Genomic DNA, 23,959 nt, shown 5'->3' on the forward strand with positions numbered 1-23,959 from the left:
AGGTGCCTATCAGCCCCCTCATTTGGGGAAGTCCCATTTCAGCTTAAGAGAATGTTTGAGGATTGAGGACAGTTTTCGAGTTGGAGCAACAGCAGATGTTGAGGTCTCAAGAAACCCAAAGTATCAACACCACAGCCCAGCTCCAGGCCTGAACTTTGAAGCCCAACAGTGGCAAGAAGACAGTATCAGAGTCTCCCCTTACACTGAAGGTGCAGTCAGCATAGACTGTAGGCAGTGTAGGGGGTGCAGTCAGCATAGACTGTAGGGGGTGTGTCAATGTAAACTGTAGAAGTGGGCTGCAAGGAGGGACATGACCCGGATTCCATTTCTGGGGCAGAAACTAAGTCCTGTGTCTAGTTTATTAGTTGCATGATATGTGATATGCCAACCACTCTCCTCTTTATACTCCCCCCACTGTTTCCTTGTCTGTTATGCGGAAACTTCTTTTCCTTCTAGGCTGTCCTACAGTGACACACTTGGCTTCCCATAAATGAATACAAACGAACAAAAAGGAGAAGTTAAGCCTGGAGGAGTTGGGGGCTCATTTTTTACAGCAAATGGGAAATACAAGTCTTCAAAGTGTGCTAATAATAAAAGCTTAGAGAAACAATCTGATACACACACACACTGCCAGACTCTAGGGCCACTACAGATCAGCTATGTTGCTTAACCTCTTTTAGAGCCATTACACTTTGAGATTAGGAAATTTGCCCAAGGGCTAAATGAGAAAAATACCTCCTATTTCAGTTTGGGGCTGGGAGTCAGAGGAGAGACTGCTTGTAAAACAAAATGGTGCTCTTCATCACCACTGCTAAGAATTGGCGTACTTTCCCAATGATGGCTCTGTATTAGGCTCCTCCTTCACTTCAAAGGAAGTTTCTAAATCACCCTTATCTCTCACCACCGCTGATGGAACCCAGGGTCTTCTGCTGGAACCCAGGGTCTTGTGCATGCTAGGCAAGTGTTCTACCCCTGAACTACATCTTCATCCCACTCCCCACCCCATAACAATCCTATTGGCAAGAAGAACATTTGTACTGACCAGTGAAGATAGTTCTGAAAATACCAGTGTGGCTGCTCCTGAAAAGAAGTGTTAGAATTTGAAATACAAAACTCAAGTCATGAGAGAAGAACCAAGTGGCATAAATCTGGAAGAAGTTTTCCCATACGCAATCTTTGGGGTTGTGGTTTTCTTATATTTTATTAAATTTGTGTTTTTTAAAAAAAATCACAGCAGCATTATCAAAGAAAGCATATATACAAACATTTTACAAAAAGAAAACATTACTAATTTCTATTGTACTAAAGTTGAGCTGTGGAATGATTACACGCTGTTTCTGGGCCAGTGTGCCCTCCAATAAAAGACAAGGAAAACGTGTTCTGACAGCAGAAACCAGCTTCTTTCCCGGTGGCCAGCAGAAGTGGTTGGTAATAAAAACCATGGTGAATGAGGACATGACAAGGTCCAATTAGCAAAGTCCTCTTCTCCTGGGGAAGGTAAAATGGAGGCGAGCTCCTCCAGTAACTTGAACCCAAGATAGGGGAGACACTGCTTTCCAGGGGAAGCCATGTGAGCCTTTGGGATGGATTGGAATTCAGTCACTGGCAAAGGACACTGGATCTCAGACAATTGCTCCAGACACATTAGACTGGGCCATCCTTTCCTAACTTAGGTTTCTGGTGAGGCCCAAAGGAAGGAAGGGAGTTTTAGAAATGCTTCCTTCAAGAAAGATAAAAGAAGAGATCCTGAATCCAGGATTCTAACAAATGGTAGGAGAGGGTAGGTCTTTGGGGAGAAGAAATACCTCTCTTAGGCCAGGAATCACGATGGGTGACCCACTTTGATCTGGGAGGCCACCCAAATCTGATGTCCCCCCACGCCACCTTACCCTACCCTTGCCAAACTTTACCCCCTCTTCCCTGTTCCTACAAGCTGGGTTGATTTCTCATCTCCCCCAGTTCTTTGATCTCCACCTTCTTGTACTTCCCGGACTTCTTACGGTTGGTGATCACCAGTACGACCAGCCCGGCAACCAGGGCCACCACGACCACCGCGATGACGGCGATGAGGCCGGCGGTGAGGCGCTTCATGGAGAACTCGGGGGGCTTCTCATCCAGGTAGTAGATGAGCGTTCGCTCCACGTGCAGGGGCTCCCCGCGCACCTGCACATCCAGGCCGCGGCGTCCGTGGAACAGCGATTCGCCCTTGACGTCCCTCTCGAAGTAGTAGGCGGCGTCGGCGATGTCCACGTCGCCGGGAGCCTTCTGCGACGCGTTCTGCCGCAGCTCGATCTGGATGGTGGGCTCCTCGTAGTGCACGGCCTCCAGGAACCTGGGGCGGAGGCCATAGCGCTCGCGGAAGAGCCGCCGCAGCTCAGCGTCCAGGTCCGAGTGGTTGAAGGCGCGCGCGGCCGGCCGGTGGCGCAGGTCGATGAGGATGTGGTGGGTGCGGACCACCTCGTCGCAGCGCAGGCTCCGGTCGCCCTTGTCGGTGCGGCGCACGCCCACCGAGTTCACGCACCAGCACACCGAGGTCGTCTCGTTACACTGGCGCGCCTTGAAGCGGCCCTGTTGGTCGCACTCCGGGTCGTAGAGCCCGTCGTTATCCACGATCGCCTGCTCGCTGGGGCGCACCAGCGTGCGGCCGCTCTTTGGGGCGCTCATGCGGGCCTTGAGCAGCAGGCACTTGGAAGTCAGCGTGGAACAGTCCACCACCATGTCCGAGCCCAGCGCCCGGCACTGGCAGGAGCCACCCGGGCCGTCCGGGCCGCAGATGGTCATCTTGTTGGTGGCACAGGTGCAGTTCTTCTGCGCGGCCGCGTAGCCGGCCACCGCCGCCAGCACCAGCAGCACCGGCAGCGGCCACGGCGCGAAGCCCGGGCCCCTGGCCATGGTGGAGCGGTGGAGCGGTGGAGCGAGTGGATCGGACAAGAGCGGGCGAGGTTTTTCCGAGCGGGGAGAGGAAAGGGAGAGGGTCCCACGAGTTCAGGATCCCCGCACCTGGCTCCGTCTGGCGGGCGTCTGTCGCCCGGGCCCGCTCCCTCCCTAGCTCTTATACTCCGCCCGACAGGCCCGGCTGGTTTGCGGCGAGTCACCCAACGGTATCTGGGTGACACATCGTGGCTCCCACTCACCGTCCCACAGAGGGCCCCGCCAGCCCAGCGCCGCCCGCGATAGGATCGGCCCGGGAAAACTACACCCGCCTCCTCCCGACCGAAAGCAGCTCAGAGGAAAAACCGATACTCGGATTCTCACCTGGTGGGGGTTGGGCCCGTCCCCGCCCCCCTCCCCTGGTGTCCCGCCCCCCCTCCCCGCCCATCCCCACCAGGGAGGACCCGCCCTCCGCAGGCTGCGGAGCTCGAGGACAGCCCGGCAGTTCGGTCTCCCAGGCTGATTCTTAGCAGTTTTACTGAGAAGTGAGGTTCAGTCAGTCAGTCGCGCCCCTCTCCACCCAGACTCCCTCCCGCACCATCTACTTTTCCAAGCTCCTTTTCTTCAAGTTCTTCCAAGGGATCTACGTCTCTTCCACCTTCTCTCGCACCCAGGTTCTCCAAACCACACACATTGATTGACACTGTGTAGCAAACCTCAGCTCCTCAAGCCAGCCCCAACAGACCCAGGCTATCTTTCAGATCCATTGAGATGAGGCTTAGATTCCCAAAGTCACAAAGCTTCCCTCCCCTCTGATTCCTGGGAGAAGTCTTGGTCCTCTGGCTCTTAGCAGGCAAGAGGGAACAAAATCTGGGAACGAAGAGGTTCAGTTGTCTAACAGCATAGCACAAGGGTCCAATGTATTTATTAGAAGTTCTGTTAAACATCTTTCACACATATAATGAAAAAGGTCACGTCTTAAAAAGAGCCAGCCAAGACTATAAGGGAGTGGAAGTCTTTGTATAATTTAATTCTAAAAGGACAAGGTGTGTGTGTGTGTGTGTGTGTGTGTGTGTGTGTGTGTGTGTGTGTGTGTTCGTCAGCACTAGGGCTTGAACTCTGAGCCTTGGATCTTCAATTAGATTTTTCTACTCAAGGTTGTTACTCTACCACTTGAGCCACGTCTCTATTTCTGGCTTTTTATTGGTAAATTGGAGATAAGAGTATCACAGACTTTCCTGCCCAGGCTGGCTTTGAACCATGATTCTCAGATTTCAGCCACCTGAATAGCTAGGATTACTGGCATATGCCACCAACACCCAGCGAAAAGGGCAAATGATTACATTTTTCTTTCTGGACCCCATGTTAGTAGCTGGACCACAAAATGGAATGAAAGGATGGAGCCTGTGAGAAATCATTGGTCTTCCCCTGTCGCTCTCTTAATGGGATGGAGGGATGGCAATCTCTTCTCTGAATCCTTGAGAAAGTCCAGGGTTCCAAGCTGTGGTAAAATCAACAATCATTAGCAAGCTATAATTATTCCCAGGTCCTCTATCAAAGCACATTTTATACATTCAGCATTTAATGTGCACCACCAGGAGCACAAGGGTGGTGTTTGACACATGAAAGCCAGCCAGGTCTCTGCCCCATTAATTTTCAAGCAGTTCCTGAGGCAAGTAGATGGAAGCATATTATTTTGTCTATTACAGGTAGAGGAAGTGGAGATGGGAGTGACAAGAGATATACATTTATCCCTGTGCTTTCTACTCCCAATACCTCTGTTCAGGTTTCCTTGGATGAACAGCCTAGCCAGCTTCTAATTTCTTTCCTTCTCACCAACCTCAGTTCACAGAACACTTTCTAAGTCACTGATTTGTTCCTATCTCCTTGAAGTGTGTGTTTTGAGAAAAGTGTACTCTTGGCTCTTAGAATAAAATCCGTATTTTTTCCATCCTTTAAAATAATTATCTTTAAGTACTTATACAAAAGGGTTTCAATTCAACAAATCACTTTATAAGCACAATGCATCTTGACCAACGTCACCCTTTCATGCCTCTTAAATTAACAATAAGATCATCCCTGCAGTGACCTGATAGGCAAGCTATGCCTATATAAGCTATGCCTAAATGTTACACCTTAGTCTTCTCATCTATAAAATGGGTTACTAAAAACACCTTACAAGATAAGCTTGAGAATGTTGATAAACTTTTAAGTCTGACAGCATCTGTATGTAGTAAGCAATGGATGGATGGATAGCAGGATGTTACTGTCTGTGTCAGGGTCTTCATTGTTCTCACCAAGAGCAAGTTTATACCTGTCTACAGCTCCTGGTGCTTGAAAGCCTTTGCAAAGTCTTCTATATGGACTCTTGCCTTCTTTATCTATCTATTCAGTGTTTATTTATTTTTGTCAGTTTTGTGGCTTGAACTCAGGGCCTGGGTGCTGTCCCTGAGCTCTTTTGCTCAAGGCTAGTGCTTTACCACTTGGAACTTTAGTTCCACTTCCTAACACCAGTGTTTTAAACTTTATTTTTCTACTCAGCTCTTGGCTCACCTTCAGGAAGTCTTCTTTGATGAGGTTCTCCATATCATAACCTATTCCCCTTCTCTGTGATTTCCAGATCTTGAGAATCCTCAGATTAGTACAGACTGCCTTTTCTGGGCTTCTGGCCCCATCTGTAATGTAGATTTCTCAGTCTCCTAAGTTACTGGTTATCCTAAGTTACTGGAATCAAATCTAAGTAGATGAGGTGATATATACCAAAGCTTTATAGACTTCAATAATCTACAAAAACATTACATTACATTTTTCTTTTCATACTCAATCTTAGCCAAAAGTCTGAGAAGTGATACATTTTTATTTTTAACATGTCTATAGTGTCTTCTCACTTTTTCAGTGATTGATAGTCACCAAGTTTTCCCCACTAGGTCCCAGGTTGGTGGAAAGAAAGACGAAGAGGAAGACTCTCGGGGCTAAGGAAAGTCCTGTGACAACATGTTGAATACTTGGCTGCATCACTGGGCCTAGAGCTCTGAGGTGTCTAAGCTTCAATCATGTTACATACTGGGGAAACTGGAAAAGAAATTATCACACCTTTCTCACTCTCCTCTAGAGGAATATGGAGTGAACTAAAGATGGCCTCTTAACTACTCTAACCTTTTTCTTCTGTAGATTGCCAAGCTTTCCCCAATAGGCACACAAACACCAGAGTATGTTTACCCCATCCCCAATTCTCACTCCATCTCCTAACTAGTTTTGTTTTTTAAAATCACATATTGACTACTCATCTGTATTTGTATTCCAATTTTTAAATATTGAAGAAAAATATTCCATCAAATCAGGCTTGTCAGGTGTTCACAAGGTCCAGGAACTACATGTGCTAAACATTCTAGCTCCAGCACCAGCACAGAGTAGGCACTGAGTAGTATATTGGAGTAATTCCCATTGCTCTGTCCCCAGATTGTGACAGCATTGGCATTCAGAGCTTCTCTCTTGATCAAAGTCACATCTTCTATCTTGGCACGAATCTCCATCCCTTCCTTAACCTGACTTACAAATGCCCAATTTCAAAGACTAAGGATGCCAAATGATACTGATAGTAATTTTTGCTTTTATAAATGATTCAAGACTTTTTTGGCTTTATGCCCATACGAAGAAGGGATGTAGTCTTATGAGTCCAAGAGCAGCCAGAGGTTCTGTAGTCAAGGCATGCAATTCTACTTTCAACATTAACTGCCTATTTGGTTTTGAGCAAGTTACATCACCACTCAGACCCTCGTTTTCCATAATTGTAAAATGAGTGCAGTAATGCCAGCATTTACCACCTTGCTATTAAGAACTCATTATTTCCCCACCCAAATTCACACTTCATATTTTTGTGCTGTTTTATAAAGTATTTGCAATCACCCATTCTCCTTAGTATAAAACTAAGACCAGCATGGACTTTATGTTCAAGGGTATGAGATTTTAAAATGCATACGTACACACATACACACACAGTGTTCATTAATTTAGAAATCAGTACCAAGTTAGGCACCAATGACTCATACTTATAATCCTAGTTACTCAGGAGGCTGAAATCTGAGGATCAAAGTTTGAAGCCAGCCCAGGCAGTAAAGTTCATAAGACTCTCATCTCCAACTGATGACCTAAAAGCCAGAAGTAGAGCCATTGCTCAAGTGGTACAGCACGATTTTTTAGCAAAAAAGCTCAGTGTCTGTGCCAACCCCCAGGACTGGTATACACACACACACACACACACACACACACACACACACACACACACACAGCAACACCAGAATTGTTTTAATGTTTCAAGATGAGGAACACAAAACAACACAGCATTTGAGTGAACTAAGTAGATTAGTCCTAGTTATTATTTATCAGCCATGCCAGGAATATAAGGATGTTCTGGGATCATTAAGGGGTTCTGCATAAGACTAGTGATTATGGAGACTTTTGAAAATCAAGTCCAGAGTTGGGTGGTAGAGATGAGAGCTGCCCACCATCCCCTGACTCTGGGATACAGGAATACATAGAATATCTATCTGGCTTCTCTATGCTTAGTCCCATTATCTGCTGGAATCCCACATGCCCCTGGGGAGCAGGCAAGAAGATATTATTATCCCTATCATACAGATGTAGAAATAGAAACCCTGGGAGGGAAAGGGAGAACCAGTTCCTCCTCACGTGCTTCTAAGTGGTGAGGCCATGTCTAGAATCCAAGTCTGCTGACTGTAAATGTATACAGAAATTAACAAAGATGGAATTAACATGGGGTGAAAAGGTTAAGATCTCATCTCATGCCTCCTCTTCTCCTCCTTCTCTTCCTCACCCTCCTCCATCACCTCTTCTTTATCTCAATAGGAAGGCCAGAATAACATCAATGCATAACCTTTCTGTCTCCATCTGTCTAATGTGGAGCTTATAGGTATACACTACAACATTCAGCCGCACAGATATTTTGTTCCCTGACACAATTAGGTTCTTTGTTGGTGATTAAATGAGCCAGAGTTAAGTCAAGCTATTCAGATGACAAGCTAGGTGGGGTCTGGGTCTTGGTTACCTGGGGACTATTTGATCTTTTCACTTTTCTTAGAAGATGAGACATTTCTGTTTGTATTTGCTCATTTTGGGTGGAGGTATACTCAGGTATGTATTTATTTATTGATTGTTTGACTGTCCTGGGTTTGAACTCTGGGCCTGGGCTCAGTCCCTGAACTTCTTTTGCTCAAGGCCAGCACTCTATCACATGAGTCAGAGCACCACTTCCAGCTTTCTCTAAGTAGTTTATTCTCCTGCCCAGGCTAGCTTCAACCTGTGATCCTCAGATCTCAGTCTCCTGAGTAGCTAGGATTACAGGCATGAGCCACCAGTGCCTGGCTTCAGTTTTATTTTTTTTAAGAGTGGTCTATGGTTCTGCCTAGTTTATTTCAATTTTTTTAAGACAGTAATTCTACATGTGTGTGTCATGGTTCACTTCAGTGCCTCCTTCTTGATGTGATTTGCTTGCCTTGTATTTCACATCACCAAGGGTCCCCTCTTGTTCTTGTCTCTCCTGTGTATAGCTAGCTTCTTTACCAACAGTTTTATAGTAGGGAGGAAAGCCTGTAAAATAGTCAACAATTCTGTCTTTTGTTTGTTGTCGTTAATCTCACTGGGCAAGCAGTTTCTGGTGAAATCTGGCAACAAATGAGAGATTGGGAAATTCTTACTCCTGCGTTCCTGTGGCAGCCGCGCTGCTGGAACCCACAGAGATGAGTCACATTGCTTCCTTTCCCAGGGCTGGCTGGCCCCATGATGTGTGAAGTGCCAGCGAGACAGTGCACAGGTGTTCACCGTGTCTAAGCACTTCCAGTGTGCTGGAGTAAAGGCAGGTGTCGAGAGGTCACAAATGCTCTGCTGTCAACACCAACTAGCCCTCCTTTCCAGTTCAGCTTGATCCAGGTGCTGTTTCTTAAGATTACTGAGAGAAATTTTAGAGGATTCCTGCTTCAATCTTATGCAAGATGGGGTGTAGGAGGGCTATGCCATTAAGAAAAAGACAAGATATCTTCTTTTTATCATGGAACAACCCGGTAAGATCCAAAGGACCTTTATTAAAAAGTACAGCATAATCTTCAGGGGTCTTCAGTATCTGTAACATTTCCAAAAGCTGATCCAGATTTCTAATCATGGAGCAATAAACAAGTGATTTCTATCTTACATTCCTTGGTTCTGGAGGTATTTGAAGCCCACTCTTATCTTCCTAGCTCCCTTCTCTCTCTAGATATAACATCCTTTCCTTCATCCCTCCTCCTATGCCAACCTCACTCCCTAGATTGTGGCTGGCATTGTTTCTGCCAATGGCCAGTCCAGCAAATGATATATAACCAGGTGGTTGGGGAAGATACCTGCCGAGGATTCTGGGAAAGTTGCTCAGGTTTGCTTCTGTTAGCTCACATCTACTACTCTGCTCAGGAAGATAGGAGAACACCAAACTAATTTCTCATCTAACTAATTTCCCCTCTCCCGGGAACAGATGGTTCCTAGATAATACTTAGATTAAATTTATAGAGAACCTATAATGGGTCAGCAGCTCAGCAGGTGCTGTCTCTAGCTTCACTAAAGGATGTAGGTGTTATTTTCCCTTCATAACTAGGGAAACTCAGGCCAAAGCTGCTTGCCCAAGTATATGCAGGTCATCAGTAGCAGAGCTGGGATTCATTTATGTGTGGCCTCCCTCCTCTCAGAACTATAGATAGACCTGGTGAATTTTCTGATCCCAAATGTTTTCAGCTCCAATACAGTTGTCTACAAGTTGAAACTACATCTCAACCACATTTCCTTTTGCAGTTGCTGAAACAGAGCATAGCAGAGGAGAGCAAAATAGTCTCTTCACTGAAGACAAAGAATGATAGGGTTGTGATTTTTACCCAACCAATTCCAGTTTTACTGGCCTTTTTTGGGAAAACTGACTAGGAATGAGCAGCACTGTACAGATCAAAGATGTACAGCTAGGTGCAGGCAAAGCTTTATCCAAAGCAAGAGAGCAGGATAGACCCAGAACCCATGGAAGAAGATGCTTCCTTAGCCCTGAGCTGCCCTTCCCATGGATACAAACACCCAACCCCTAAGCCAGCTCCCTAGTTTTGATGGCTCTCCTTCTCCATACTGCCTCTGCTGTGGTCGGTCTTGAGTCATCTTCAGCCACATCAGTCCTGGGTTGAGTCTGGTGTAGGTCCAGACTCCACTCCTACTCAGCAGCTATGAGTCATTAGACACAATGCAGATGGAAGTGGAGGCGAGAAAGAGTGGGAGAGAGGTGAAGTTCGGAAGTCTAGAGAATGAGGCAGGGGAGAAAGAAAGACTTCACTGTTTTCTAGTTCTGGGATGCATGGGCCCACGGCAAAAGGGCAAGATGGTCTCCATTGTTCCTCTGGCCTATGTAGGACACACAAAAAAAGTGGAATTCATTTCTTTGGATTCATGTGAGAAGTTCTGGCTCTGCCAGCTGAACTTCAGTTATAACCTTTCAAACCATGACTGATGGGAAAATGAGGTTTCCTTCAACAGCTTCTCCAAGGTCCTAGGCAGTGACCAATCAGAAGCTAATCAGGATACAAGAGAACCAAAACACTCAGCACTCACAAGTCCTTTCCCTCCTACTCTACTGATCCTTTGTATATCTATTCAACCATGGGTTCATTCATCTTTCTAACCAGTGAACAAAGATTCTTTTACAAGTACTAGGCCTTCACCAGACCAAGGAGATACAGGCTAATAACAGCTACTACTGAGGAAATAACAAGTATACATGTGTCGACAGAGAAACATATGGGTAATTACAATAAGCTATTAGTATAAGCCACAGTCCCTGCCCCCTCAGTAAAATGGAGTTGCAGAATTTATTACTAACAAAACATAAATTGCTCTTAAGCCTGTCTACGTAATTTTTTTCAATGATGACTAGAACATTGTATGTGAGGAGGTTCAAACCCCCACAAGAATAGTATTTGGGGAAATTTTTTTTGTTGTGTATTTTGTGTGTGTGTGTGTGTGTGTGTGTGTGTGTGTGTGTGTGTGTGCCAGTCCAGAGGCTTGAACTCAGGGCTTGGGCACTGTCCCTGAGGTTTTGTGCTCAAGGGTATCCCTTTACCACTTGAGCCACAGAGTTTTCAGGTTTTTTTCTTCCCTTCTTTTCTTTTCTTTTCTCTTCTTTTCTTTTCTCTCCTCTTCTCTCCTCCTCCTCCTCCTCCTCCTCCTCCTCCTCCTCCTCCTCCTCCTCCTCCTCCTCCTCCTCCTCCTCCTCCTCCTCCTCCTCCTCCTCCTCCTCCTCCTCCTCCTCCTCCTCCTCCTCCTCCTCCTCCTCCTCCTCCTCCTCCTCCTCCTCCTCCTCCTCCTCCTCCCCCTCCCCCCTCCTCCTCCTCCTCCATCATCTTGGGCTCCATTTGAACAAACTGATGGATTCACTCCTCATATTAATACAACTGTACTAAACAAACAGACTGTATTGAGCGTAGTTTCTCATGAGAATGTCACAGACTCCCAGAGGTTTCCTAAGTTCAAGAACCTACAGTCCCTCAACAGAGAATCTTGGGTGGAACTCATCTTTGCCTACTTTAGCAGGGACAGTGAACTGACTCCCCAAAGGCCACATAGCCAGCTAGGTAGTAAGAATACTAGGCTCTAGTGTTTTGTACTAAAAAGGAGCTTTCTTCAATATCACCTAGTTATTTGACCTGAATAAAGCATGTTACCTCCCAATGCCTCTCTGTAGACATCTGTAATGATGATAATTCTTCATAGGATCATTGTGAAGATTAGGAGGTAATCTAGGAAAAATACTTACAGCACAGGTTAGAAAAATATTGTTGTTTTTAAAATAAGAAGGCTGGATAGTTTAGGTTGTGGAGGTAAGGTCCAAGTTTGAGACAATTAGGGAAGTACATCTATAACTATTTAGTAATATATTAAAAATTACACGTTCACGTACCATAGAGAAACAGAATTTGGCTAATGGGCTATAATTTGCTGACCTTTAACCTGGAGCAGTAACAGGAACACAGTAAGTATTCAATAAGTGCTAGCTTCTGGTGTCTCAACTAGAGCTCTTTTGACTGCTGTTTACTGGTCATGATCCCCATAGCATAGATAACAACAGGAAGGTAGGTGCTGGCCAAATTACTTAGCCAATCTGTTTTTAAAGTCCAGGTTGCTAAGATATAAGCACCTCCCTGCCTCTCCCAGTTTTGGGGCTTTCCCACATAGGCCTAACTCAGTGGGTGAAACAGCTCAAGCTCTAATTATTTTCAGGGAAGCCAGGTCAAGCCAGGCAGGAAGAATGAAAGGGGATGTCAACAGGCCTTCGTTTCTGAGCAGAGGTTGAGACAGGGGGACAAGAAAGGGCACATCCTAGAGCCACCAGTCTTCCAGGCTCTGGTGCACACTGACATGTTCCAGCTATGGAGTGCTGAGAATTGATGACTTCACTCTTATACCTACAGGAGGCCAGGTCTGCCAGGTGAGCCAGCTTCTGCCCACACCTAGCCTACTTCTAAGTAGCCGCACCAGGAACAGCTTCAGACACAAACTCAACCAGGTAATGAGTTGGACGGGACACCATAATCACTTCCCAGTGTCTCATTTTTACCAACAGGACAACTAAGGCTCAGCGAGGGTGAGTGTCCTATCTAAGATTGCACAGCAAGCATAACATGCTGGGAATGGAAACTCAGCTCCTTCCTTTCTAGTCAGTGCTCATTCTCTGCCTGTGCCTATACAACTTTTGGTTTGGGCAGGAGTGGTCCACTACGGTGTTCTATGTTTATCAGAGTGAAGCTAGATTTGACCTGGATAAAGTCTTTTGCAGTGGATTTTCACATGTACCAATCTACTAATGATGCAGTGTGGTTCCTATTCCTCATTGGTTGGTTCATACATTTGTTCATCTCTTCAACAAACATTATTGAGCATGCACTTTCTGTAAGGCACTGTGATGGATGCTGGGAATACAGCGTTGATACACTCTCTGTCTTTGTGAGGACTACAATCTGGTCAGAGGAATAAACAATAAGTACATATGCAGACACATTAGTGTGCAGGCAGATGTTTGACAAGAGATGGGTATTTGTGTTCTTTGGTGACTTTCATGGTGTGAACACTCTCCTGGTGTCCAAGCTACCCACATGGCACCACTGAGTTTGGAGTTAGGAGAGATTTGTGCAAGTAGCTCTTGCAGCTCTGTATGGACACTCAAAGAGTTTGAGGAGACTTTGAAAGGAAGGAAGTGAGGTGAGGAGATGGAGATTGATGGAAGGGTGGGCTACTTTAGATGGATGGTCAGGTAGACCTTCTCAGAGGGGGTGATATTTGCACACAAATCTGAAGTAGGGAAGCCAGCTGTGTAGGAAACATCTTATACAAAAGTCAGGAGCGTGCTTGGCCTGTTTGAGAATGGCAAGAAGGTCAGCCTATAGTGAACACACATTTATGGGAACATACAGAAGAGAAATTTGATCCCACAGATATGAGGCAGTCATGGAGTGTAAGAGTTGGACAAGCTCCCTAAAGAATAGAATACTATAGGACATCTTAAAATATAAAAGTAGATTAGGCTGGACATCAGTGGCTCACATCTGTAATCCTAGCTACTCAGTAGGCTGAGATCTGAGGATCATGGTTTGCAGCCAGCCCAGCAGAATTATGGTTTGAAGGCAATCTGTGCAGGAAAGTCCATGAGACTCTTATCTTCAATTAAGCACCAAAGGAAGAAAAGAACAAGCTAGAAGTTGAGCAGTGGTAGAACTCTAGCCCCAGGACTGGTACAGAAAAAAGAAAGAAAGAAAGAAAGGCTGGGTGCCAGTGGCTCACACCTAATACTAGCTACTCAGGAGGCTGAGGTCTGAGAATTGTAGTTCACAACCAGCCCAGTTGGGAAAGATGGTGAGACTCTTATATCCAATTAACCACCAGAAAACTGTAAGTGAAGCTATGGTTCAAAGTAGTAGGGGCTAGCCTTGAGCACAAACATTCAGGGACAGTGTCCAGGCTGTGAATTCAAGCCCCCTGGTCAACAACAACAACAACAACAACAACAAAAAGCAGGTTAGCCATAAAATTGGCATTTAGGGTAGAGGTGGAAAGAGTAGGGAATGAGACAGAATGGTGTGGACAAAGACATTGAGGATGGAACAGAATACTGTTGCGAGAAGTCAGAAGTATAAGTCAGTACAGCCTACATCGGTTAAGTGGAAGCCACAACATGAAGACCTTAGGAACCAATGGCAGTTTTGCACTGGGGACAGACATAGAGGCAGCATGTTGAAAGATACATTTGATATTGAGACACAGGAGGCAGCTCTGTGGCTGTATTTTAAGGCTACTGGTGCATTAATAGCTATTTCAACCGAGGGCTTCATACATGCCGTCTTCCCTCACCTTAACGGCAGCCCTGCAAGGTCAGTAGGATATGTGCTGTGGTAGCTTAAAGATAGCAGAAAATAATCAATACTCTTCTTCTTACCCTTTGATTCTGGGTTGGCCCCATGTCTTACTGGTAGAACAGAATGCAGCAAGAACGACACCCAAGAACTCCCAAAGTTCAGTTGAAAAGAAATGTTTGCCCTTATCTCTGACCCTTTTGCTCTATGAGAAGCCAACTACTCTGTAGGAAATCTGGACTACCTAGGACCACTCTCCTGTGAAGAAGTCCCAGCTAGACATGAGGAAAGGCCAAAGAGGTGTCCCAACAGCCTCAAGCTGTTTCCACCCGCCCAACCCTGATGGCAGACATGTAAGACAAAAGGCCACCTTGGTCATCCAGCCTGTCCACACCCTCAGATGACTTCACCCCCATCCACTGTCTAACCCCAAACAAGAGCCACCCTACTGAATCCCATCAACACAGAACCCCAAGAGGTAATAATTATTGTTATAAAGCATTAAGGTTTGGGACACTTGAGTAGGCACCAGTAGCCAAAGAGAACATATTGGGTATAATCACCATTTTAATAATAAAGACAAGTCCAGCGAGAACAGGAGGGTATGTCCTAAATCACATGGATGCTAAGAGGTAGAACGAGAGTTAAAGCCCAAGTAGGCTGTGCTTTACAACTGCTCTTTGGACTCTTTCTTACTCTGTCATTACCATCCCCTCCCATGCTGTGGGCCAGAAAGCACAGAAAGGAGGCCGTCAGCCACCTGAGTCTTCTTGTCAACCCAGAAAGGTAGTTCTCTCATGTCAGGAGTAAGAGAAATGACTGCTCCCACATTCTAATTCTCAGAGATGCCCTTCCTGCATGTCTCTGAGCCCTTCTTCTCTCCAACCAAGCACTACTCTCAACCAGCCCACCCTTGGGAATGAAGAAGCTCACAGTGACTAAGATCAGCTGGCTCTGCCCTTTTATATGGTGTTAGCTCATACAATCCATACAGCAAGTGTTCTCAGGTATTTGCCAAATCGGTGGGAAACTGAGGCTCAGAGAGGGGAAATACCCTTGCCCAGACTCAAACAGTGTGAGAGAATAAGAGCCTGGATCCCAACCTGAGTTTTCTATTTTGCCACATCTTCCTTCCACCAGAAATGGGATTCATGTTATACAAAATGTGGGATTATTATGGGATTAGGGGAGATAACTTTCACAGACATGGCAGCACAACATCTGATAAATCATAGTCATTCAGCACATGATAACCTCCCTTTTCTTCTCTACTTCTATTCCTGATCCATCCCAGAGACACTCACGGCTTTTCTAAGGGTAAGGAACATCTATAAGTAGAAAAATAATGCTCAGGTGTGCTTGTTTGCCATATTTTTTGGCTGTTGGTGTACCCTTCCTTGTACAAGTAAATTATGCCTTGCAGAAACTATTATTATTATTATTATTATTATTATTATTATTATCCGTCATGGGGCTTGAACTCAGGGCCTGGGTGCTATCCCTAAGCTCTTTTGTTCATGGCTAATGCTCTACCACTTTGAGCCACAGTGCCATTTCTAGTTTTCATGTGGTTAATTGGAGATAAGAGTCTCATGGACTTTCCTGTCTGGGCTGGCTTTGAACTGCAAACCTCAGATCTCAGTCTCCTGAGTAGCAAGGATTACAGGCATGACCTACCAGTATTTAGTTGAGAAAATTCTTTAATTTCTTTTCTATAGTTGTGACTCCAATGTTTCTTGGTGACCATATTTATAAGGATAAAAGCTTAAGGAAAAAGAGGAAAACATGCAATGTAAAATGTAACTTTCAGACTAATTTCCAGAATATACAAAAAGCTCAAAAAATTAAACAAAAGGGGGGCTGGGGATATAGCCTAGTGGCAAGAGTGCCTGCCTCGGATACAGGAGGCCCTAGGTTCGATTCCCCAGCACCACATATACAGAAAACGGCCAGAAGCGGCGCTGTGGCTCAAGTGGCAGAGTGCTAGCCTTGAGCGGGAAGAAGCCAGGGACAGTGCTCAGGCCCTGAGTCCAAGGCCCAGGACTGGCCAAAAAAAAAAAAAAAAAAAAAAAAAAAAAATTAAACAAAAGAACAAATAATCCAATCCAGTTAATAAGCAAGCAAATGATCTGCACAGTCCTCAAAAGTACAAATGGCTACGATAAACATGAAGAAATGCTCTTTAGCCATAAAGGAAATGCAAATAAAAACTGTACTAAGCTTCCATCTCACCCCAATTAGAATGGCATTCATCAAGAAAATAAGTGAAGGGGTTTAAAAAAAAAAAAACCCTCAAATACCTTATGGGATCGTAAGCTAGTGCAACCATATGTATATCAGTAAAGAGGTTTCTCAAAAAATTAAGAATTCCGGGGCTGGGGATATGGCCTAGTGGCAAGAGTGCTTGCCTCGTATATGTGAGGCCCTGGGTTCAGTTCCCCAGCACCACATATACAGAAAATGGCCAGAAGTGGCACTGTGGCTCAAGTGGCAGAGTGCTAGCCTTGAGCAAAAAGAAGCCAGGGACAGTGCTCAGGCCCTGAGTCCAAGCCCCAGGACTGGCCAAAAAAAAAAAAAAAAAAAATTAAGAATTGACCTTCCTGATGACCCCACTATACCATTATTGGGCATATATCTGAAGGAGAATAAATCAATACACAAAACGATACCTGCCACACCAATATTTATTACAATGCTATCCATAGTAGCTTAACTGTATGATCACAAAAATAAAAATAATTCTCAGCTTTTATTAATTTTGTGGCATAGACTCATGGGTGAGCTGATGTTATTCTTCTAAATACACATTGAATTAGGTGCTCCTGTGAGTTGTACTTTATAGACAATGAGATCGAGGATCTGAGAACCAATTTCTCCAAGATCATTCAACTAAGAAGGGATTGATTTAGGATCCAAACCAGGGTATATTTGTTTACAGCACCAATACTCTGTAACAGTAAAATCTACCAGTGTGCCTAAACTGGGAGCTCCCACATCAGGTGTACGCCTGGCAGGCTGCCTGATGGAGCAGGACTAGGCAGGCTGATTTAATGGGGTAACCCGCCTAGGGAAGGAATGAGGTCACATTCCAGGAAGCTGAGGCAAAGGCCGTTCATGCACCACTTCAGAAGATTCACTCCCTGGGAAAAATACTAGCAGGCTTGAATACCTGTGCCAAATAAGAAACTAGATGCACAGAAGGTCTATCAAGACTAAAGAAAGTATTCCAACTTCCAGAGCCATAGGCCTAAAATGGGGGGCAAATTATCCATAGCCAAATTGGGCAGAGGCCATGGACCATTCATTCCTCCAAGGAAATGTGCCTTGCCTCCTTCCAACATCCATTCCCAACCTCCAGAGAATCAGCCGGCCTTCACTTTTGGCTTTCACTTGTCGCCCTCCCATTACTTTTAATCGATTAATCTATTTTACTGACTTTAAAAAAAACACCTACTTTACATTAGACACTAGGAGGAATGAATATGGTCAGATCATTAACCCTTTGGGCTTTGATTCAGTGAGAAAATTGTACATTACATTAGAAATGAATGTCATGCTCAGGGAAGTAGAGGATGCTCTACACACTAATCTCTTTTCCTCTTTCCCTCTTTCTATCCCTCTTATCCTTCCTTCTTCTCTTCTTTCCACAAATCCCCTTGCCTACCAGGAGATAAAGCAATAAACAGGAAAGATGAGATCTCTGTCTTTTGGGAACTCATTTCCCAAAGATGACTGGTAGACTTGGCCCAGGACAGGAACAATTTGTGACAGAAATTGTGAGTCATATTAAAGAATGTGTATATTTTCTGTTTGGTGAGAGGACTAATGCTGACATTAAGCAGGAATATAGTCTGGCCAGATGTTGTATTTTTGTTGTTGGTGGTGGTGGTTGTGGTGGTGGTGGTGGTGGTGGTGGTGGTGTGTGTGTGTGTGTGTGTATATAAAACAATGTAGATCAGTAGAAGGAAATGAGACTGAAGGTAGGAAGATCAGGAGGTGACTGGAAAATCATGAGGGAATCATGATGGTGCCCCAAACCCAGCAGTGATGATGACAACAGAGGAACCCCTCAGCTCACTCCTGTAAGGATGGCCCATAATAGTGGTGCCCTGCGTGTGTGGCAAAGTTGATGCGTCAAAAAATACCTATGCGGGGCTACATCTTGGGATCCCAACATTGGGTGCAGTCCTGGTGCACCAGTGCTTTCTCACTCAATAAAATTCATTTTCACCTCCAAAAAACAATACATATGCATCTATTTAGTGGTTATAAGGAGAAATCTAATTTTAAAGTGCATGTTTGCTAGATGCTGATGGTTCTCGTGTCTATAATCCTAGCTGCTCAGGAAGCTGAGATCTCAATTTGAAGCCACACAGGGCAGACAAATCTGAGCTATTCTGATCTCCAACTAACCAGCCAGATGTGGAGATGTGGCTCAAGTGGTAGAACAGCAGCCTTGAGCAAAAAAGCAAAAAAGCTAAGCAAGAGCACAAATCCCTGAGTTCAAGCACTAGCACTGGAACATGTACTAATACTTGTACATGTCCATTGCTTTATGTTAACTACATATAGTGAAGGTAATTCTTCAAATCGTTTGACATTTTCTCTTATGTCACAACTATGCTGTTATTTACATATATATATCAAACTGAGCCATGATACCTCCGCCTGACCCAGTACAGGATCCCCAAATACAGACAGAAGGACAGAGGCCATCTGGAACCATCTCTCTGTCCTCACCAGCAGGGTGTCAAGCATGTGAGTGATGATAACTTAGGATCCTCAAACCAGCCTAGCAGCTTGCTGAGTGCCACTGTGCAACCCATAGGAAGCTAAAGTAGCTCCTGGCTGGGCCTGGCTGCATTTCTTACAGTTCATTGTGAAATATAATACTAAGTCTGTATCTTCAACACAATAGATTTGTTTGTTGTATAGTAGATAAGCAGAAAAGTCCAATTTGGAAACCTTCATATATGTCCCTTTATAGTTGAATCTCCAAAATTCATTCCATTACTGCTGATTGTCCTAAGCAAACTGCAGTGATCATCCCTAATAGAAATGAGAGGCTGAGACAATGTGGGCCCATGAGTCACAAGAAGAGGCCAGTAAAGATCCATTTTGAGCCAGGCAATTGTGGCTCATCCCTGTAATCCTAGCTACTCAGACGGCTGAGATCTGAGGATCACAGTTCAAAGCCAGCTCAGGCAGGAAGTCCATGAGATTCTTATATCCAATTAACTACAAGTGGTAGAGTGCTAGCCTTGAGCTGAAGAGCTCAGGAACAGTGCCCAGGCCCAGAGTTCAAGACCCATGACCAAAAAAAAAAAAAAGAAAGAAAAAAAAGAATCCATTCTGGAGATCTAGGCTTTCTCTCCTTCACTGCAAATGAAAGAAGACAACTGTGGCCAAATCACCATTTGCAGTCACAATCTGAGTGCAAGTAAAACCAGATTGAGGACGATTGTAATGGTATTGAAAGTGGAAGTGGGGAGAGATGAAAAAGAACTGAAGCCATAATGACACTGTCAAATCACCAGTCAACCAATGCTGAAACTTACCCTGTTCTTGGACAGCTGTAATGTGAACCAATTTTTACTGACTTAAGCTTAGGTAAGATTGGTTTCTTGCTGCTCAAGGCAACCTATTGAATACTAAGTTTCCTTTCACTGAAATATGGACATTTGTTTGATGAGTTTAAATTCTTCATTTCTAGCCTATTCTGAAATTAACCTACACCCACTCACTGTAGCTAAATCCTTAGAATTGAGAATAAAGGAGAAATAACTGTAATCCAGCTGTCATTTTAACCATAAATTTGATTTACTACATGAAACACCATGACAGCAATTCCTCTAAACAGTGCAAGTCCTACAAATGAATATTAATAACAATAATTATGAGAAGGGTAACGAATATGATCAAGGAGTTACAATACATCAAATATTGCTCTAAATGTCATCTGGATTCACCTTATTTAATTCCCATAGCAATTCCATGTGATTGGAGATACTTAAATCTCCATTTTACAGCATACAAGCTGAGACAGGGAAAAATTAAGTTAATTTTTCTAGTTCACATGGGGAGTGTGAAATTAGAATAGTGATGGAATTGGAATTCAAACTGAGAAAGTCTGGACCTGGGCATAGTGGCTTATGCCTATAATCTTAGCTTCTTGGGAGGAGGGGCTATGCAGATCATGGTCCAAAGCCAGTCTGGGAAAATGTAGGAAACCCTCTCTGGAAAAAAAGTCAGCAAAAATGACTGGGTATATGGTCCAAGTGGTAGAGAGCTTGGCAGCAAATATGAGAGCCTGAGTTTAATCTTCAGTGCCATCCCAAACCAAAAAAAAAAAAAAAAAAAAACCCTGAGAAAGTATGGCCTCAGAGCTTTGTATGTTAACCCAGAAAGTAGAAACAAAGAAAAGAAGAGCAAAAGGTTTCATAAATTTGTTAGGAATGAAAGAGGAATCATGGAGGGGTGGGCAGGAAATTTGGGATGAATGAATCAATCATGAGGTCCATGTAAAGCCTCAACATCTTTCATGCTCATGAACAGTATTTCCTGGGGTTTTATAAATAGATACAGACATATTTACATATTGTTAGTTTCTAATTGTATCTCTCTTTTTTTGGTCAGTTTTGGGGCTTAAACTCAGGGCTTCTTTGATCAAGGCTAATGCTCTACCACTTTGAGTCACCGTACTACTTCTTGTTTCCTGGTGATTAATTAGACATAAAATCTCATGGACTTTCCTGCCCCGGCTGGCTTTGAACCATGGTCCTCTCAGATCTTGTCCTCCTTAGTAGCTAGGATTGCAGGCATGGGGCACTGGCACCCAACTTAATAGTATCTTTTTATGTGACTTTACAAAGTTTACCTTTAGTGTTACTGGTAAGTGGGTGTCAGGAGAGAGTGTGACCCAAGACAACAAGTGCCACGACGAAACCCCACAGCAGATTGTTTTCCCTTGGCCAACCCTGGCTTCTCCCTTTCAGCACTGACCTTCTTGTTGACCTAGGAAGTCACTTTCAATCACAAAGTCTATTTACTGAGCCAAAAGTAGAGGAGCTGAATCTCACAATAACTTCTCCATTCACTGGAGACAAGACCTCAGCCCCTTCCTGCCACTGGGCCTTCTAATTACATGCAAGGATTTTCAGACTCCCTGGTTTTATGCCAATACGTAAGTGCTACTGCACCAAATGTATCTACTATTCAAGTTCTTCAGTGATGTGAAACCTTTCAAGGCCATGGGCAGGCTGCCACTGGAGCCCCATCCTCACAAAAAATAGCTTGTTAGGGAAGATCCTTGGGGATGTAAGTCTGCATTCAGGCCCTTCTCAGAGTTCCTCTGAGTTCAGTTTGGCCAGAGGACGAGGCCATGAAAACCTCTGAACAAAGACAATCTGCACCTTTGATGATCTTGAGAATCTCACCAATCTTTGGAAGTAGTCAGGCATACTCTGGCCACCCTGGAGCCAGGTACTCAGGGAGTGGCAGGCACCAGGAGGTGGGAAATAGTTTCCTTTGGAGAACTTTATTCCATTGAGACTTAATGAGGAAACTTAGACTTTTTTTGTTCTTGTTTTTGTTTGTTTGTTTGTTTATAATGTGATAGATCTTTTTAGATAATGTTCAGGCCTGCTGGAAACTTGAGACCTGCAACACTTTATCTTTAGACTATCCAGTCCATGAAAACAAAACAAATCACAGAGATTATAGCTCCCCGGTCAGAGAAACATTCCTGCACCTTACAGCTGTACTAGCTCACACTCTACCCACCACATTTTCTCTTATCTTCTCTTTTTACACTCACTCATTTATTATTCAACACATTCATCCATTTCTCATAAAGAGACCAAATGTATCGCACACTGGGAAAACTGTTAAAGATAATGTTAGATAGAGTCAGTGCCTGCCCTTACGGAGTCTAACAGGGAAGCTAGACATATGCTCGGAGGAGGGTGAGTACAATTTGTAATGGAAAATTGCAGGATAATGTAGTGTATATTCTCAGCAAGGGCTGGGATAAGATGGTATATAAAAGCAGCATGGAGATTAAGGAGTTGGATGTATGGCACATACCTATAATCCCAGCACTCAGGAGGCCGAGCCTGGAATGAAATCCTATGTCAAAAACCAAAACCACCCAAACCAATTAGAATGGAGGTCAAGGAATGCCTTCCTGAGCAGGTGAAGTCCAATCCAAGGCCAAGGAAACAAGGAGAGCAGGGTTTTTCAAGTTTGCTATCCATGGTCCTATATGACTTAAATGGCTTGATTATGAAATGCTTGCAACCTAGGTTCATGTGTTGAATGCTTGGCCCTCAGCTTGTGGTACTATTTTGGGAGATGCTTGGTACTATTTGGGAAAACTTTAGGAGATGAGTCTTAGTTGGAGAAAGTAGTTTGCTGAAGGAGTGGTGGCTGTGGGGGCTGTATCTTGTCTAATATACTTTATCTCAGTCCTGCTTCCTGTCCACCATGAGGTGAGCAGCCTCTGTCTCAGCCTCATGTCACTATGATGTTCTGTCTCACACCATGTACCCAGAATTAACAGCGAGAGCTGAGAACTATGAACAGAAGCATCTGATACTGTAAACTCCAATACATCCTACTTTCCATTGGTTGTTTCTCTCACACATTTGGTCACAACAATGAAAAAGTAACTGAGAAGGGTCCTTTGGCACTCAACATTAACTCTACTATTCATAACAAAAAAGTTAAAAATGTGTTTCCCACATTTCTTCGTAGTGAAAACTCTGGATGTGAATTAGTTTCCTCAGTGAGATGCACTTTTGAAGGATTTGGAATCTTTTTGTTGTTTTGTTAGTCATGGGGCTTGAACGTGCAGCCTGGGCACTGTTCCTGGGAAGGTTCTCAATTGGGATGTCGGCTCACTGAAGGCAAAAATAAAGATGCCCTGGTGGTGCAGCTCTTGAGATTGCTTTAGTCTCTTGTTTTCGAGGTTTACTCTTCTTCTGAAACCACTTAATCTTCTGAAATAAATAAATCCCTTTCTGTTTAATCTAAGATGAATGGATGTCATCCCTACAACTGAGACTTAACAAATTATAGATCATAGAAACTACATGAGTGAGTGTCCACTAGGGACCAAGCAGGTAAGAGTCCAAGGATGTCCAAAGTGACTTGGGTAGATCCATCCAAGGGAAGAAGTGGAGGGACAAAAAAGTACAAAAAGTCATGAAGTGCCTTATGAGTTAAACTGAAAAACCCCCATTTAAAGGGTACCTGAAGGATTTCAAGCAGTTTAATCCCATTATCATATATGTAGCTGTCAAATGCACTATCTGCTAAGTAGAGCATGGATGGGAGGACAGAGTGGACATAGAAATTCTACTTGGAGTCTGATAGTCCAGGAATGAAAATATGCCTCATGCCTCAGTATTCAATTTCAAGTAAATTTCCAAAAGGAAGATATTCTTGAATTTGTTGGGACACAAATTAAACCTTTCTTGTTCTTTATTCTATTCTACTTTATTCCAAATAGAACATGAAGTCCACTATACAATATTTCTTGGCCCCCTTTCTGCCCTTCAACCCTTAATTGCATCCCTTGCAATGTGGCCTCCTCCATATAGATTGCTCACTCCTTATCTCCCTTCTTGTTCTATCTCCCCTGTATACCTTCCATTACAGTAAATGAC

At 44.2% G+C, this 23,959-nt stretch overlaps 1 protein-coding gene across 1 annotated transcript; it reads right to left on the bottom strand.

The window, feature by feature from the left end:
- Positions 1 to 1,180: 1,180 nt before the first annotated feature.
- Tacstd2 (tumor associated calcium signal transducer 2) lies at positions 1,181 to 3,009 on the bottom strand. The gene has a single exon (XM_048351421.1). It carries the CDS (start codon positions 2,890 to 2,892, stop codon positions 1,927 to 1,929), a length of 966 nt encoding a protein of 321 aa, XP_048207378.1. The 5' UTR covers positions 2,893 to 3,009; the 3' UTR covers positions 1,181 to 1,926.
- Between the last annotated feature and the right edge of the window lie 20,950 nt (positions 3,010 to 23,959).

Source organism: Perognathus longimembris, chromosome 7 (assembly GCF_023159225.1).
Source record: "Perognathus longimembris pacificus isolate PPM17 chromosome 7, ASM2315922v1, whole genome shotgun sequence".
Taxonomy (NCBI): Eukaryota; Metazoa; Chordata; class Mammalia; order Rodentia; family Heteromyidae; genus Perognathus; species Perognathus longimembris.